Here is a 15168-nt window from a genome sequence, read left to right on the forward strand (position 1 = left end):
ATAACAATCCCTTCGGCCGCTCGAGATGCGCCTCCTTCGCCGCCCGAGTGCCCGACTGTTGCCAAATGTAAAAACAATACATGTACCCAATTATCAACAGATGTTATGAGGTGCAATAAAATTTGGCGGGCCAAGACAAAAGACAATAGACAATGGACACACCCCCGCCACCACCCCCACCGGTTCCTATTTAATAAACAAATTCTAAACAAATAACCAAATATGTAATATAAAAATATGTAATAATGGGCGTTTTACACGATTACACAACAGTACATAAAAACGAAAACACGAAACCGGTACACGTTCAAACAAAAAAGATAAAACACACAATAAATATTTGGAATAAAGATTCTAAACAAATAACCAAATACGTAATATAATAATATCTATCTGTATGTATATATATTTTTTTGTATGTATGTATGTATGTATGTATGCATGTAATTTTCATTCTTATTATTATTATTTTTAATTCTAATTCCACGTAATATGTAGATCTTACACACGTGACCGAAGCCCGCGCTCCCCCTCTCGCGCCCCTCACTAACGCTCGCTCGCTGAGCCGGCGGCACCCAATCGCGTTTAATAGCGCAGAGTCGTCGACGTCGTTTCTCGTCACACCCGGCCAGTTGGTTGAACACCGTCCGAATTCATATATAATATGAATTCGTAGCGGCTTGAAAAAAAAATAAGTAACCTGTCGGTTAGTTTTCAGTGAGTTGTGCAGTGCCCAAATAATCAAACGCAATGTCCGGACGTGGCAAGGGAGGCAAGGTCAAGGGAAAGGCAAAGTCGCGTTCCAACCGCGCAGGTCTCCAGTTCCCGGTGGGTCGTATCCACAGGCTGCTCAGGAAGGGCAACTACGCCGAGAGGGTCGGTGCCGGTGCGCCGGTGTACCTAGCGGCCGTTATGGAGTACCTGGCGGCTGAAGTGCTCGAGTTGGCCGGTAACGCGGCCCGTGACAACAAAAAGACCAGGATCATACCGCGTCACCTGCAGCTGGCCATTCGTAACGACGAGGAGCTCAACAAGCTGCTCTCCGGCGTGACCATCGCACAGGGCGGTGTACTGCCTAACATTCAGGCGGTCCTTCTCCCCAAGAAGACCGAGAAGAAGACATAAATTATAATAGCAACGACTGGAGTCTCGTCCAATTATTGTTATTATTCGTGTCGTTGTCAACTCGACGACCTAAAAGGCCCTTTTCAGGGCCGCAATATGATTCATAAAATCGCAATGATCGTGTGGTACGGCCACCGTGCCACCGTGATTTGTTAGATAAATGTATCAGCGACAATAAACGTTCCACACGTCACTATTCACAAAAATTATATACTAAGTACCTACTACTATAAATATGCTTCTATCAAAAAAATTGACTCAATTACCTACTTATTACAATGTGTATATACAATATCGAGTTGTATTTATTTTTTTATTCTTGACAATATTATTTACTTACAACAACAATAATAATAATAAATAAAAATAAAAACAACAATCGAACATGTAGACACGCCCGAAATTCACATTGCTCACGCATAATCCAATCAGTAATAATGAGACAATACATACAATACAGGCATACTGTTATACTACGTTATTATTGTTATTATTTTTAAATAACCATAAATAAACCGTGTCAGAGGGAGAAGGAGATAGAGACGGAGATATACATAATATAACGCCCCGCTCCCTCCGCCGTCGCCGTTCACCCCCCTCGCGCCCCAACACGCGGCGTCCTAACGGTAACGACGCCGTCGATTGGCGGCCGCGAAACGTTTCCTATGTAACGCCGGACCAGTCGCCAGAGCACTTTTCAAAGTGAAGTTTACTGAAGTGAGGTCCAAAAAATATTTCAAATCACAAGTCTAGTGTCTCTCGTTGTTGTCGATACATAGTTTGTGACTGCCTATCTATCGTTCACTATGCCACCAAAGACCAGCGGCAAGGCGGCCAAGAAGTCCGGCAAGGCGCAGAAGAACATATCCAAATCGGACAAAAAGAAAAAGAAGCACAAGAGGAAGGAGAGCTACGCCATTTACATCTACAAGGTACTGAAGCAGGTGCATCCCGACACCGGTATCTCTTCGAAGGCGATGTCAATCATGAACTCGTTCGTGAACGACATCTTCGAGAGGATCGCGGCGGAGGCGTCCCGTCTCGCACACTACAACAAGCGTTCGACGATCACGTCCCGCGAGGTGCAGACCTCCGTGAGGCTCCTGCTGCCCGGCGAGCTCGCCAAGCACGCCGTCAGCGAGGGCACCAAGGCCGTCACCAAGTACACCAGCTCCAAGTGAGCGTCGCGGCGCGGTGGGACAACGGCGGCGGCGGCGTAGGACCAGCACCATCGTCTCGGCGCCGGCGATTTCTCTCTTATATTATTATACGTAATGAAAGTATAATGAGAGCGATTGACTATGATCATCATCATCATGAAAACGGCCCTTTTCAGGGCCACAATATCTATCCGAAGAGTTTGGTGTGTGTGTGTGAACCACACACCACAACGCACAGTATCAACGATAAACGAAAAAAAAAAAAAAAAAATATATATATATATATATAAATTAACAATCCCTCTATTATCAAGTACTTTTACCTATAAACCGATAAACAATTATATTAAGTGTAAAAACTATCATGAATATGAAACTTAAAAATTAAAAAAAAAAAAAGACAATAGTCTCGGTGTACATAATTATATATATATATATATATTTATCTCACTCTCTCTCCATCTCTCTCTCTGTCTCTTATTTTATATATTATATAATATTTTGTACATGCACAGAATTTTGTATGTTTAATTAGTGTTGTCCACTGATCAGTGAAAAGTAATGTAAATTCAACTTATTTAACGCGATTAAAGACAAATGAACGTTTTAATTTTTGTTAGTTACCTATTTATTATTGTTATAAACAATTTCATTTTAGATAGGTCTCGTAAATGTCCCGACACACCCGCCCGTCCCGTTCGAGCTCGGTTCGACGTTATATATAAATGCGGCCCAATAGTTTTAAAGGTGTTTATATCATCATCGCAAGCGATACGCGACGGACGTGTCCACACATCGTACATAATATAATAAAGTTTGCATTCAGTCGAGTCGAGTGAGTGAGTGAGAGCAGTCGTCGTAATGGCACGTACTAAGCAGACAGCCCGTAAGTCCACCGGAGGTAAGGCGCCGCGAAAGCAGCTCGCCACCAAGGCGGCCCGCAAGAGCGCTCCAGCCACCGGCGGCGTGAAGAAGCCTCACCGTTACAGGCCCGGTACCGTCGCTCTGAGAGAGATCCGTCGCTACCAGAAGAGTACCGAGCTGTTGATCCGCAAGTTGCCGTTCCAGCGTCTGGTGAGGGAGATCGCGCAGGACTTCAAGACCGACCTCAGGTTCCAGAGCTCCGCCGTGATGGCGCTTCAGGAGGCGAGCGAGGCGTATCTGGTGGGCCTCTTCGAGGACACCAACCTGTGCGCCATTCACGCCAAGCGAGTGACGATCATGCCCAAGGACATCCAACTGGCGAGACGCATTCGCGGCGAGCGTGCTTAATTTTGCGCAGCCGCTGCTAAATAATAATAATATTATAATATTATTATTACAACAAAAGGCCCTTTTCAGGGCCGCATATAATTCAAATGATGTGCTTCACAGACAGACATCACGTATCGAACGAATAAAACGAACGTTATACAAAGTCAAAAGGCTTTATTTAGGCTAACATTAAGAATAATTAACCTAATATAATATAAAACAATTAATTTATTGAAATTATTAAATTAATAATTATTTTCGAGATCGATATAACGTAAATGAGGCAGGCGCCTATCGCACTGTGTGTCTCTATGATATTTTCTATTATGCGTCAGCATAATATATTTTCGACTTCAAAGGCAAATGCCGACAACAATATTTGCGAGCCACCATTGTTTCACTGTTTCTTAGAAAACAATTGCACAATAATGACTTTCTATTATATGTATTTATGGCACCACTTCAGGAATTTATGACTCTTGTTGACGCGTGCTGTAGCTCAGTGTGTGTACCAGGTGTTAATTTTTTTTTTGTTTAGTTAATTGTTAAATGTGTTAAATTTTTGCGGTGATTTGTTTTTTTTTCTGTTATTGCGTATTGTTTTCAATTCATGCGTATCGACATATTTTATTATTCATCGGTTTTATTTTGCTTCTTTATGTACATAGTTATTGTAGTTATTTATTTATTTATACATACATAAAATCATAATAATAAGAACGAATCTCACACACCGAACGCCGCTGCCCCGCTGCCTCTCTCCCCTCTGCCCCGTTTATATGCGAGGTCCTAGCTGTCCGAAATCTATATATACAGCACGATTGGTAAGCGCGAAGCGCATTGTAACAGTGATCGTCGTACGTGACACACGTACGTAGTGCTGGTGATTTTTCTAAGAAGTACAGTTAATTCAGAGACAATCAACGATGACCGGCCGCGGTAAGGGAGGAAAGGGATTGGGAAAAGGTGGCGCGAAGCGTCACAGGAAGGTGCTCCGTGATAACATCCAGGGTATCACCAAGCCGGCGATTCGGCGTCTGGCGCGCAGGGGTGGAGTGAAACGTATCTCCGGTCTGATATACGAGGAGACTCGCGGTGTTCTCAAGGTTTTCCTCGAGAACGTCATCCGCGACGCGGTAACCTACACGGAGCACGCCAAGAGGAAGACCGTCACCGCCATGGACGTCGTGTACGCTCTGAAGCGCCAGGGCCGCACCCTCTACGGTTTCGGCGGTTAAGTTGATTAATTGTTGTCTGTCGTATACATACTTAGGTATATGACGGATATTTTTCAACAAGTAAAAAAGGCCCTTTTCAGGGCCGCATATGTTTCTATTATAAAAATAAAACGTATCAAAACGACTAAACGACACCCACCCACAATTAGTTTTAAGCTACCAATATAAATAAATAATTTAATAAATTACCAATCGATAAATGATTGATTGAATAATACTTTTCATAATATTATCGACTACTATTACTGCTGATACTAATGCTAACTATCCACTAGTGGCATGTTAATATAAAGTTTTCGTACTGTATGTACACGAGTACGGCGTTAGCAGTCGCTCTCGTCGTCATAATAATATTATATCGCAAACGATAAGTATAGTATGTACACATACTATTATAGAGAGATAGCGGTTAGGTTATTATGTTATGCTTAGACATTGAAAATTAAGAATATAGGTGTGCTAATGCTAGGTTGCGACCGAACAGCATCGCTCCCGGTTGCGTCAATGAAATTTTTGCTTTGAATTTATATAGATCTCGCGTGCTTCTCGATCGATGTGTTTGATAAATACTTATAATTAATTTAATCGGACATTTCGACGAGCTCACTAGACTTATTTCGTTTCGTAAATAATATTAATGCTACTACGGAGCAAAGACGAAAGAGAACGCGCGCGCGTCCACGGCCTCGTCTCGGGAGCGCGGTGCTGTCCTACAACATGTCGCATTCGATGCGTTAAAATCGATCGTAATCCTAATATATCGCCGAAACGAATGGATCCCGTTGAACCTCGGAATCTTGAGCTCCGCCCTCGGAGGTCGCGCGCGCGGCCACCTTTCGCTTTAATTGTTTAATTCGCGATTTAAACTGGACGGTACGCGCGCGACTCGACAATAACAAACTTCAAACGCGGATGCCCGACGCGCGCGACCGCCTGGAGCCCCGCCCGACTGCCCGACCGGTGGCCGATATCGTAGACTATCGATCGCCAACGAGATTTCCACCGATTTTTCGTTTGATAATCATCAAAAATCCGATGAGACCGAGACGTGTTAGTGAAAAGTTTCACACTCGAATACGAGAAAACGCACGCAGCCGACGAAGCTCTCGTCGCGGTATACCGATTCGTCTGGCCGGCGCTCACTAGCGCCGCGCACTCTTTACGCACATATTATTATCATCCACCTAGTACGATAATATTATACTACTACATAATATTATAACAATAATATAATTAGTGTGACTGTGTGATTCATATAATTGAAAAAGAAAAGAAAATAATGGCCGACACCGCAGTAGCATCGGAGACACCCGCGCCGGCGACGCCCGCCAAGAAGGCACCGAAAGCGGCAGCGGCCGCCAAGAAACCCAAGGCGAGACCGACGCACCCCAAGACCTCCGAAATGGTGAACAGCGCGATCAAGGAGCTCAAGGAGAGGAGCGGATCGTCCCTGCAGGCGATCAAGAAGTACATCGCCTCGAATTATAGCCTCGACGCCGAGAGGTTGGCGCCGTTCATAAGAAAGTATCTCAAGCGTGCCGTCGCCTCCGGCACCCTGATTCAGACGAAGGGCAAGGGCGCATCGGGCTCGTTCAAGATAGACAGCAAGTCTGGTACCGGCGGCGCCGCTAAGAAGGCGACGGCCGCCTCCGCGTCCTCCGGCGGCAGGGGCTCCGGCGCGGCGGCGTCCTCCGCGGCCAAATCGGCGAAGAAGCCGAGCGCACCCGCCAAGAAGACCGCCGCGAGCGCCGGCGCCAGGAGCAAGAAGGCCGCCGCCGCCGCGTCGGCATCGGCCGCCGGGTCCGCCTCCCCGGCCAAAGCGGGCGGCAGGGGCGTCGCCGCCAAGAGGAAGCCGGTCGCTGCGGCCGCACCGAAGAAGGGTCGCGCCGCCGCCGCCGCCGCGGCGTCCGGCAAGGGCGCGTCGAGCAACGCGGCCGCGTCCAAGGCGAAGAGGAGCGCGAAGCCACCGACCAAGAAACCTAAGGCCCCCAAACCGAAGAAGGCCGCCGCCGCCGCGCCCAAATCGAAGGCCGCCACCACCGCGAAAAAGGCGTCGGCCGCTTCCAAGAAGTGAACGCGACCATCCACGTTCAATAAGCACGAGCCGCCGCACCGTGTTCGCGTACGCTGACCACCGAGTAGCGGGAGCGGAAGGAGGGTCACCGGCCACCGGACCAGCGACGAGCGCATCGCAAGTGGTCGGTTGTGTCGATGTCGTATATTATTATTGTAATAATAGACGCACGCACAAACACGCCACACAAAAAGCCCTTTTCAGGGCTAACATATGTTTCAATGATGGGCTGCCGTTGAGCCGTCGAGAGTATCAAACGAATAAACGCACAAAAAAATATTATATTATATTGAATCCTAAAAATCTACATATATATACAAATAATATATAGCCATTCCATGTTGTCGCAGGTGCTACAAACTATCAAAATTGTCCAATTGTCGCTAGTTTACCGGCTGGTGATACATATCCTATATTATATAAATAATAAAACATGCGACATAGGTAGTTGTTAAATTGTCCAATAATGAAGGCAGCGAGAGTGAGAGAGGCAGATTATGTACCTATGTATAAGTATGTAGGTGTGTCTTAATATTTTAACACCTTATTCTAATATTATATTAGTTAGCAACTCACCGTCGCAGCAGCGCCGTATCACACACACACGAAACACAAAATCGCCACCGCCACCTGCTAACCACGGTCGGTTCTCTGTATCGAGATCGCACTCACTTCACACTCGAGAAATACAACAAAAAAAAAAAATGCAATGCAGCACCGCGACCACTACTTCCTCTTCGCGATAACAATCCCTTCGGCCGCTCGAGATGCGCCTCCTTCGCCGCCCGAGTGCCCGACTGTTGCCAAATGTAAAAACAATACATGTACCCAATTATCAACAGATGTTATGAGGTGCAATAAAATTTGGCGGGCCAAGACAAAAGACAATAGACAATGGACACACCCCCGCCACCACCCCCACCGGTTCCTATTTAATAAACAAATTCTAAACAAATAACCAAATATGTAATATAAAAATATGTAATAATGGGCGTTTTACACGATTACACAACAGTACATAAAAACGAAAACACGAAACCGGTACACGTTCAAACAAAAAAGATAAAACACACAATAAATATTTGGAATAAAGATTCTAAACAAATAACCAAATACGTAATATAATAATATCTATCTGTATGTATATATATTTTTTTGTATGTATGTATGTATGTATGTATGCATGTAATTTTCATTCTTATTATTATTATTTTTAATTCTAATTCCACGTAATATGTAGATCTTACACACGTGACCGAAGCCCGCGCTCCCCCTCTCGCGCCCCTCACTAACGCTCGCTCGCTGAGCCGGCGGCACCCAATCGCGTTTAATAGCGCAGAGTCGTCGACGTCGTTTCTCGTCACACCCGGCCAGTTGGTTGAACACCGTCCGAATTCATATATAATATGAATTCGTAGCGGCTTGAAAAAAAAATAAGTAACCTGTCGGTTAGTTTTCAGTGAGTTGTGCAGTGCCCAAATAATCAAACGCAATGTCCGGACGTGGCAAGGGAGGCAAGGTCAAGGGAAAGGCAAAGTCGCGTTCCAACCGCGCAGGTCTCCAGTTCCCGGTGGGTCGTATCCACAGGCTGCTCAGGAAGGGCAACTACGCCGAGAGGGTCGGTGCCGGTGCGCCGGTGTACCTAGCGGCCGTTATGGAGTACCTGGCGGCTGAAGTGCTCGAGTTGGCCGGTAACGCGGCCCGTGACAACAAAAAGACCAGGATCATACCGCGTCACCTGCAGCTGGCCATTCGTAACGACGAGGAGCTCAACAAGCTGCTCTCCGGCGTGACCATCGCACAGGGCGGTGTACTGCCTAACATTCAGGCGGTCCTTCTCCCCAAGAAGACCGAGAAGAAGACATAAATTATAATAGCAACGACTGGAGTCTCGTCCAATTATTGTTATTATTCGTGTCGTTGTCAACTCGACGACCTAAAAGGCCCTTTTCAGGGCCGCAATATGATTCATAAAATCGCAATGATCGTGTGGTACGGCCACCGTGCCACCGTGATTTGTTAGATAAATGTATCAGCGACAATAAACGTTCCACACGTCACTATTCACAAAAATTATATACTAAGTACCTACTACTATAAATATGCTTCTATCAAAAAAATTGACTCAATTACCTACTTATTACAATGTGTATATACAATATCGAGTTGTATTTATTTTTTTATTCTTGACAATATTATTTACTTACAACAACAATAATAATAATAAATAAAAATAAAAACAACAATCGAACATGTAGACACGCCCGAAATTCACATTGCTCACGCATAATCCAATCAGTAATAATGAGACAATACATACAATACAGGCATACTGTTATACTACGTTATTATTGTTATTATTTTTAAATAACCATAAATAAACCGTGTCAGAGGGAGAAGGAGATAGAGACGGAGATATACATAATATAACGCCCCGCTCCCTCCGCCGTCGCCGTTCACCCCCCTCGCGCCCCAACACGCGGCGTCCTAACGGTAACGACGCCGTCGATTGGCGGCCGCGAAACGTTTCCTATGTAACGCCGGACCAGTCGCCAGAGCACTTTTCAAAGTGAAGTTTACTGAAGTGAGGTCCAAAAAATATTTCAAATCACAAGTCTAGTGTCTCTCGTTGTTGTCGATACATAGTTTGTGACTGCCTATCTATCGTTCACTATGCCACCAAAGACCAGCGGCAAGGCGGCCAAGAAGTCCGGCAAGGCGCAGAAGAACATATCCAAATCGGACAAAAAGAAAAAGAAGCACAAGAGGAAGGAGAGCTACGCCATTTACATCTACAAGGTACTGAAGCAGGTGCATCCCGACACCGGTATCTCTTCGAAGGCGATGTCAATCATGAACTCGTTCGTGAACGACATCTTCGAGAGGATCGCGGCGGAGGCGTCCCGTCTCGCACACTACAACAAGCGTTCGACGATCACGTCCCGCGAGGTGCAGACCTCCGTGAGGCTCCTGCTGCCCGGCGAGCTCGCCAAGCACGCCGTCAGCGAGGGCACCAAGGCCGTCACCAAGTACACCAGCTCCAAGTGAGCGTCGCGGCGCGGTGGGACAACGGCGGCGGCGGCGTAGGACCAGCACCATCGTCTCGGCGCCGGCGATTTCTCTCTTATATTATTATACGTAATGAAAGTATAATGAGAGCGATTGACTATGATCATCATCATCATGAAAACGGCCCTTTTCAGGGCCACAATATCTATCCGAAGAGTTTGGTGTGTGTGTGTGAACCACACACCACAACGCACAGTATCAACGATAAACGAAAAAAAAAAAAAAAAAATATATATATATATATATAAATTAACAATCCCTCTATTATCAAGTACTTTTACCTATAAACCGATAAACAATTATATTAAGTGTAAAAACTATCATGAATATGAAACTTAAAAATTAAAAAAAAAAAAAGACAATAGTCTCGGTGTACATAATTATATATATATATATATATTTATCTCACTCTCTCTCCATCTCTCTCTCTGTCTCTTATTTTATATATTATATAATATTTTGTACATGCACAGAATTTTGTATGTTTAATTAGTGTTGTCCACTGATCAGTGAAAAGTAATGTAAATTCAACTTATTTAACGCGATTAAAGACAAATGAACGTTTTAATTTTTGTTAGTTACCTATTTATTATTGTTATAAACAATTTCATTTTAGATAGGTCTCGTAAATGTCCCGACACACCCGCCCGTCCCGTTCGAGCTCGGTTCGACGTTATATATAAATGCGGCCCAATAGTTTTAAAGGTGTTTATATCATCATCGCAAGCGATACGCGACGGACGTGTCCACACATCGTACATAATATAATAAAGTTTGCATTCAGTCGAGTCGAGTGAGTGAGTGAGAGCAGTCGTCGTAATGGCACGTACTAAGCAGACAGCCCGTAAGTCCACCGGAGGTAAGGCGCCGCGAAAGCAGCTCGCCACCAAGGCGGCCCGCAAGAGCGCTCCAGCCACCGGCGGCGTGAAGAAGCCTCACCGTTACAGGCCCGGTACCGTCGCTCTGAGAGAGATCCGTCGCTACCAGAAGAGTACCGAGCTGTTGATCCGCAAGTTGCCGTTCCAGCGTCTGGTGAGGGAGATCGCGCAGGACTTCAAGACCGACCTCAGGTTCCAGAGCTCCGCCGTGATGGCGCTTCAGGAGGCGAGCGAGGCGTATCTGGTGGGCCTCTTCGAGGACACCAACCTGTGCGCCATTCACGCCAAGCGAGTGACGATCATGCCCAAGGACATCCAACTGGCGAGACGCATTCGCGGCGAGCGTGCTTAATTTTGCGCAGCCGCTGCTAAATAATAATAATATTATAATATTATTATTACAACAAAAGGCCCTTTTCAGGGCCGCATATAATTCAAATGATGTGCTTCACAGACAGACATCACGTATCGAACGAATAAAACGAACGTTATACAAAGTCAAAAGGCTTTATTTAGGCTAACATTAAGAATAATTAACCTAATATAATATAAAACAATTAATTTATTGAAATTATTAAATTAATAATTATTTTCGAGATCGATATAACGTAAATGAGGCAGGCGCCTATCGCACTGTGTGTCTCTATGATATTTTCTATTATGCGTCAGCATAATATATTTTCGACTTCAAAGGCAAATGCCGACAACAATATTTGCGAGCCACCATTGTTTCACTGTTTCTTAGAAAACAATTGCACAATAATGACTTTCTATTATATGTATTTATGGCACCACTTCAGGAATTTATGACTCTTGTTGACGCGTGCTGTAGCTCAGTGTGTGTACCAGGTGTTAATTTTTTTTTTGTTTAGTTAATTGTTAAATGTGTTAAATTTTTGCGGTGATTTGTTTTTTTTTCTGTTATTGCGTATTGTTTTCAATTCATGCGTATCGACATATTTTATTATTCATCGGTTTTATTTTGCTTCTTTATGTACATAGTTATTGTAGTTATTTATTTATTTATACATACATAAAATCATAATAATAAGAACGAATCTCACACACCGAACGCCGCTGCCCCGCTGCCTCTCTCCCCTCTGCCCCGTTTATATGCGAGGTCCTAGCTGTCCGAAATCTATATATACAGCACGATTGGTAAGCGCGAAGCGCATTGTAACAGTGATCGTCGTACGTGACACACGTACGTAGTGCTGGTGATTTTTCTAAGAAGTACAGTTAATTCAGAGACAATCAACGATGACCGGCCGCGGTAAGGGAGGAAAGGGATTGGGAAAAGGTGGCGCGAAGCGTCACAGGAAGGTGCTCCGTGATAACATCCAGGGTATCACCAAGCCGGCGATTCGGCGTCTGGCGCGCAGGGGTGGAGTGAAACGTATCTCCGGTCTGATATACGAGGAGACTCGCGGTGTTCTCAAGGTTTTCCTCGAGAACGTCATCCGCGACGCGGTAACCTACACGGAGCACGCCAAGAGGAAGACCGTCACCGCCATGGACGTCGTGTACGCTCTGAAGCGCCAGGGCCGCACCCTCTACGGTTTCGGCGGTTAAGTTGATTAATTGTTGTCTGTCGTATACATACTTAGGTATATGACGGATATTTTTCAACAAGTAAAAAAGGCCCTTTTCAGGGCCGCATATGTTTCTATTATAAAAATAAAACGTATCAAAACGACTAAACGACACCCACCCACAATTAGTTTTAAGCTACCAATATAAATAAATAATTTAATAAATTACCAATCGATAAATGATTGATTGAATAATACTTTTCATAATATTATCGACTACTATTACTGCTGATACTAATGCTAACTATCCACTAGTGGCATGTTAATATAAAGTTTTCGTACTGTATGTACACGAGTACGGCGTTAGCAGTCGCTCTCGTCGTCATAATAATATTATATCGCAAACGATAAGTATAGTATGTACACATACTATTATAGAGAGATAGCGGTTAGGTTATTATGTTATGCTTAGACATTGAAAATTAAGAATATAGGTGTGCTAATGCTAGGTTGCGACCGAACAGCATCGCTCCCGGTTGCGTCAATGAAATTTTTGCTTTGAATTTATATAGATCTCGCGTGCTTCTCGATCGATGTGTTTGATAAATACTTATAATTAATTTAATCGGACATTTCGACGAGCTCACTAGACTTATTTCGTTTCGTAAATAATATTAATGCTACTACGGAGCAAAGACGAAAGAGAACGCGCGCGCGTCCACGGCCTCGTCTCGGGAGCGCGGTGCTGTCCTACAACATGTCGCATTCGATGCGTTAAAATCGATCGTAATCCTAATATATCGCCGAAACGAATGGATCCCGTTGAACCTCGGAATCTTGAGCTCCGCCCTCGGAGGTCGCGCGCGCGGCCACCTTTCGCTTTAATTGTTTAATTCGCGATTTAAACTGGACGGTACGCGCGCGACTCGACAATAACAAACTTCAAACGCGGATGCCCGACGCGCGCGACCGCCTGGAGCCCCGCCCGACTGCCCGACCGGTGGCCGATATCGTAGACTATCGATCGCCAACGAGATTTCCACCGATTTTTCGTTTGATAATCATCAAAAATCCGATGAGACCGAGACGTGTTAGTGAAAAGTTTCACACTCGAATACGAGAAAACGCACGCAGCCGACGAAGCTCTCGTCGCGGTATACCGATTCGTCTGGCCGGCGCTCACTAGCGCCGCGCACTCTTTACGCACATATTATTATCATCCACCTAGTACGATAATATTATACTACTACATAATATTATAACAATAATATAATTAGTGTGACTGTGTGATTCATATAATTGAAAAAGAAAAGAAAATAATGGCCGACACCGCAGTAGCATCGGAGACACCCGCGCCGGCGACGCCCGCCAAGAAGGCACCGAAAGCGGCAGCGGCCGCCAAGAAACCCAAGGCGAGACCGACGCACCCCAAGACCTCCGAAATGGTGAACAGCGCGATCAAGGAGCTCAAGGAGAGGAGCGGATCGTCCCTGCAGGCGATCAAGAAGTACATCGCCTCGAATTATAGCCTCGACGCCGAGAGGTTGGCGCCGTTCATAAGAAAGTATCTCAAGCGTGCCGTCGCCTCCGGCACCCTGATTCAGACGAAGGGCAAGGGCGCATCGGGCTCGTTCAAGATAGACAGCAAGTCTGGTACCGGCGGCGCCGCTAAGAAGGCGACGGCCGCCTCCGCGTCCTCCGGCGGCAGGGGCTCCGGCGCGGCGGCGTCCTCCGCGGCCAAATCGGCGAAGAAGCCGAGCGCACCCGCCAAGAAGACCGCCGCGAGCGCCGGCGCCAGGAGCAAGAAGGCCGCCGCCGCCGCGTCGGCATCGGCCGCCGGGTCCGCCTCCCCGGCCAAAGCGGGCGGCAGGGGCGTCGCCGCCAAGAGGAAGCCGGTCGCTGCGGCCGCACCGAAGAAGGGTCGCGCCGCCGCCGCCGCCGCGGCGTCCGGCAAGGGCGCGTCGAGCAACGCGGCCGCGTCCAAGGCGAAGAGGAGCGCGAAGCCACCGACCAAGAAACCTAAGGCCCCCAAACCGAAGAAGGCCGCCGCCGCCGCGCCCAAATCGAAGGCCGCCACCACCGCGAAAAAGGCGTCGGCCGCTTCCAAGAAGTGAACGCGACCATCCACGTTCAATAAGCACGAGCCGCCGCACCGTGTTCGCGTACGCTGACCACCGAGTAGCGGGAGCGGAAGGAGGGTCACCGGCCACCGGACCAGCGACGAGCGCATCGCAAGTGGTCGGTTGTGTCGATGTCGTATATTATTATTGTAATAATAGACGCACGCACAAACACGCCACACAAAAAGCCCTTTTCAGGGCTAACATATGTTTCAATGATGGGCTGCCGTTGAGCCGTCGAGAGTATCAAACGAATAAACGCACAAAAAAATATTATATTATATTGAATCCTAAAAATCTACATATATATACAAATAATATATAGCCATTCCATGTTGTCGCAGGTGCTACAAACTATCAAAATTGTCCAATTGTCGCTAGTTTACCGGCTGGTGATACATATCCTATATTATATAAATAATAAAACATGCGACATAGGTAGTTGTTAAATTGTCCAATAATGAAGGCAGCGAGAGTGAGAGAGGCAGATTATGTACCTATGTATAAGTATGTAGGTGTGTCTTAATATTTTAACACCTTATTCTAATATTATATTAGTTAGCAACTCACCGTCGCAGCAGCGCCGTATCACACACACACGAAACACAAAATCGCCACCGCCACCTGCTAACCACGGTCGGTTCTCTGTATCGAGATCGCACTCACTTCACACTCGAGAAATACAACAAAAAAAAAAAATGCAATGCAGCACCGCGAC

General features: G+C 46.0%; 9 protein-coding genes across 9 annotated transcripts; all 9 read left to right on the forward strand.

The window, feature by feature from the left end:
- Window positions 1-692: 692 nt before the first annotated feature.
- Window positions 693-1220, forward strand: LOC123690221 (histone H2A). The gene has a single exon (XM_045633359.1). It carries the CDS (start codon window positions 751-753, stop codon window positions 1123-1125), a length of 375 nt encoding a protein of 124 aa, XP_045489315.1. The 5' UTR covers window positions 693-750; the 3' UTR covers window positions 1126-1220.
- A 652-nt stretch (window positions 1221-1872) lies between these two features.
- LOC123690220 (histone H2B) lies at window positions 1873-2469 on the forward strand. The gene has a single exon (XM_045633358.1). It carries the CDS (start codon window positions 1932-1934, stop codon window positions 2304-2306), a length of 375 nt encoding a protein of 124 aa, XP_045489314.1. The 5' UTR covers window positions 1873-1931; the 3' UTR covers window positions 2307-2469.
- Window positions 2470-4306: 1837 nt separating this feature from the next.
- Window positions 4307-4864, forward strand: LOC123690240 (histone H4). Its single transcript, XM_045633376.1, has one exon. It carries the CDS (start codon window positions 4466-4468, stop codon window positions 4775-4777), a length of 312 nt encoding a protein of 103 aa, XP_045489332.1. The 5' UTR covers window positions 4307-4465; the 3' UTR covers window positions 4778-4864.
- A 1100-nt stretch (window positions 4865-5964) lies between these two features.
- LOC123690227 (late histone H1-like) lies at window positions 5965-7131 on the forward strand. Its single transcript, XM_045633366.1, has one exon. The coding sequence runs from the start codon at window positions 6057-6059 to the stop codon at window positions 6849-6851; it is 795 nt and encodes a 264-aa protein (XP_045489322.1). The 5' UTR covers window positions 5965-6056; the 3' UTR covers window positions 6852-7131.
- A 1154-nt stretch (window positions 7132-8285) lies between these two features.
- Window positions 8286-8813, forward strand: LOC123690236 (histone H2A). The gene has a single exon (XM_045633373.1). The coding sequence runs from the start codon at window positions 8344-8346 to the stop codon at window positions 8716-8718; it is 375 nt and encodes a 124-aa protein (XP_045489329.1). The 5' UTR covers window positions 8286-8343; the 3' UTR covers window positions 8719-8813.
- A 652-nt stretch (window positions 8814-9465) lies between these two features.
- Window positions 9466-10062, forward strand: LOC123690234 (histone H2B). The gene has a single exon (XM_045633371.1). It carries the CDS (start codon window positions 9525-9527, stop codon window positions 9897-9899), a length of 375 nt encoding a protein of 124 aa, XP_045489327.1. The 5' UTR covers window positions 9466-9524; the 3' UTR covers window positions 9900-10062.
- Window positions 10063-10640: 578 nt separating this feature from the next.
- LOC123690230 (histone H3) lies at window positions 10641-11226 on the forward strand. Its single transcript, XM_045633368.1, has one exon. The coding sequence runs from the start codon at window positions 10740-10742 to the stop codon at window positions 11148-11150; it is 411 nt and encodes a 136-aa protein (XP_045489324.1). The 5' UTR covers window positions 10641-10739; the 3' UTR covers window positions 11151-11226.
- Window positions 11227-11899: 673 nt separating this feature from the next.
- On the forward strand, window positions 11900-12457 carry LOC123690241 (histone H4). The gene has a single exon (XM_045633377.1). It carries the CDS (start codon window positions 12059-12061, stop codon window positions 12368-12370), a length of 312 nt encoding a protein of 103 aa, XP_045489333.1. The 5' UTR covers window positions 11900-12058; the 3' UTR covers window positions 12371-12457.
- Window positions 12458-13557: 1100 nt separating this feature from the next.
- LOC123690228 (late histone H1-like) lies at window positions 13558-14724 on the forward strand. Its single transcript, XM_045633367.1, has one exon. The coding sequence runs from the start codon at window positions 13650-13652 to the stop codon at window positions 14442-14444; it is 795 nt and encodes a 264-aa protein (XP_045489323.1). The 5' UTR covers window positions 13558-13649; the 3' UTR covers window positions 14445-14724.
- Window positions 14725-15168: the final 444 nt, after the last annotated feature.

Source organism: Pieris rapae, chromosome 23, assembly GCF_905147795.1.
Source record: "Pieris rapae chromosome 23, ilPieRapa1.1, whole genome shotgun sequence".
Classification (NCBI taxonomy): Eukaryota; Metazoa; Arthropoda; class Insecta; order Lepidoptera; family Pieridae; genus Pieris; species Pieris rapae.

Excerpts from the sequence above, each read along its gene's own strand:
- LOC123690230 (XM_045633368.1), top strand. The coding sequence starts at position 10,740 with ATGGCACGTACTAAGCAGACAGCCCGTAAGTCCACCGGAGGTAAGGCG.
- LOC123690220 (XM_045633358.1), top strand. The coding sequence starts at position 1,932 with ATGCCACCAAAGACCAGCGGCAAGGCGGCCAAGAAGTCCGGCAAGGCG.
- LOC123690241 (XM_045633377.1), top strand. The coding sequence starts at position 12,059 with ATGACCGGCCGCGGTAAGGGAGGAAAGGGATTGGGAAAAGGTGGCGCG.
- LOC123690221 (XM_045633359.1), top strand. The coding sequence starts at position 751 with ATGTCCGGACGTGGCAAGGGAGGCAAGGTCAAGGGAAAGGCAAAGTCG.
- LOC123690240 (XM_045633376.1), top strand. The coding sequence starts at position 4,466 with ATGACCGGCCGCGGTAAGGGAGGAAAGGGATTGGGAAAAGGTGGCGCG.
- LOC123690227 (XM_045633366.1), top strand. The coding sequence starts at position 6,057 with ATGGCCGACACCGCAGTAGCATCGGAGACACCCGCGCCGGCGACGCCC.
- LOC123690236 (XM_045633373.1), top strand. The coding sequence starts at position 8,344 with ATGTCCGGACGTGGCAAGGGAGGCAAGGTCAAGGGAAAGGCAAAGTCG.
- LOC123690234 (XM_045633371.1), top strand. The coding sequence starts at position 9,525 with ATGCCACCAAAGACCAGCGGCAAGGCGGCCAAGAAGTCCGGCAAGGCG.
- LOC123690228 (XM_045633367.1), top strand. The coding sequence starts at position 13,650 with ATGGCCGACACCGCAGTAGCATCGGAGACACCCGCGCCGGCGACGCCC.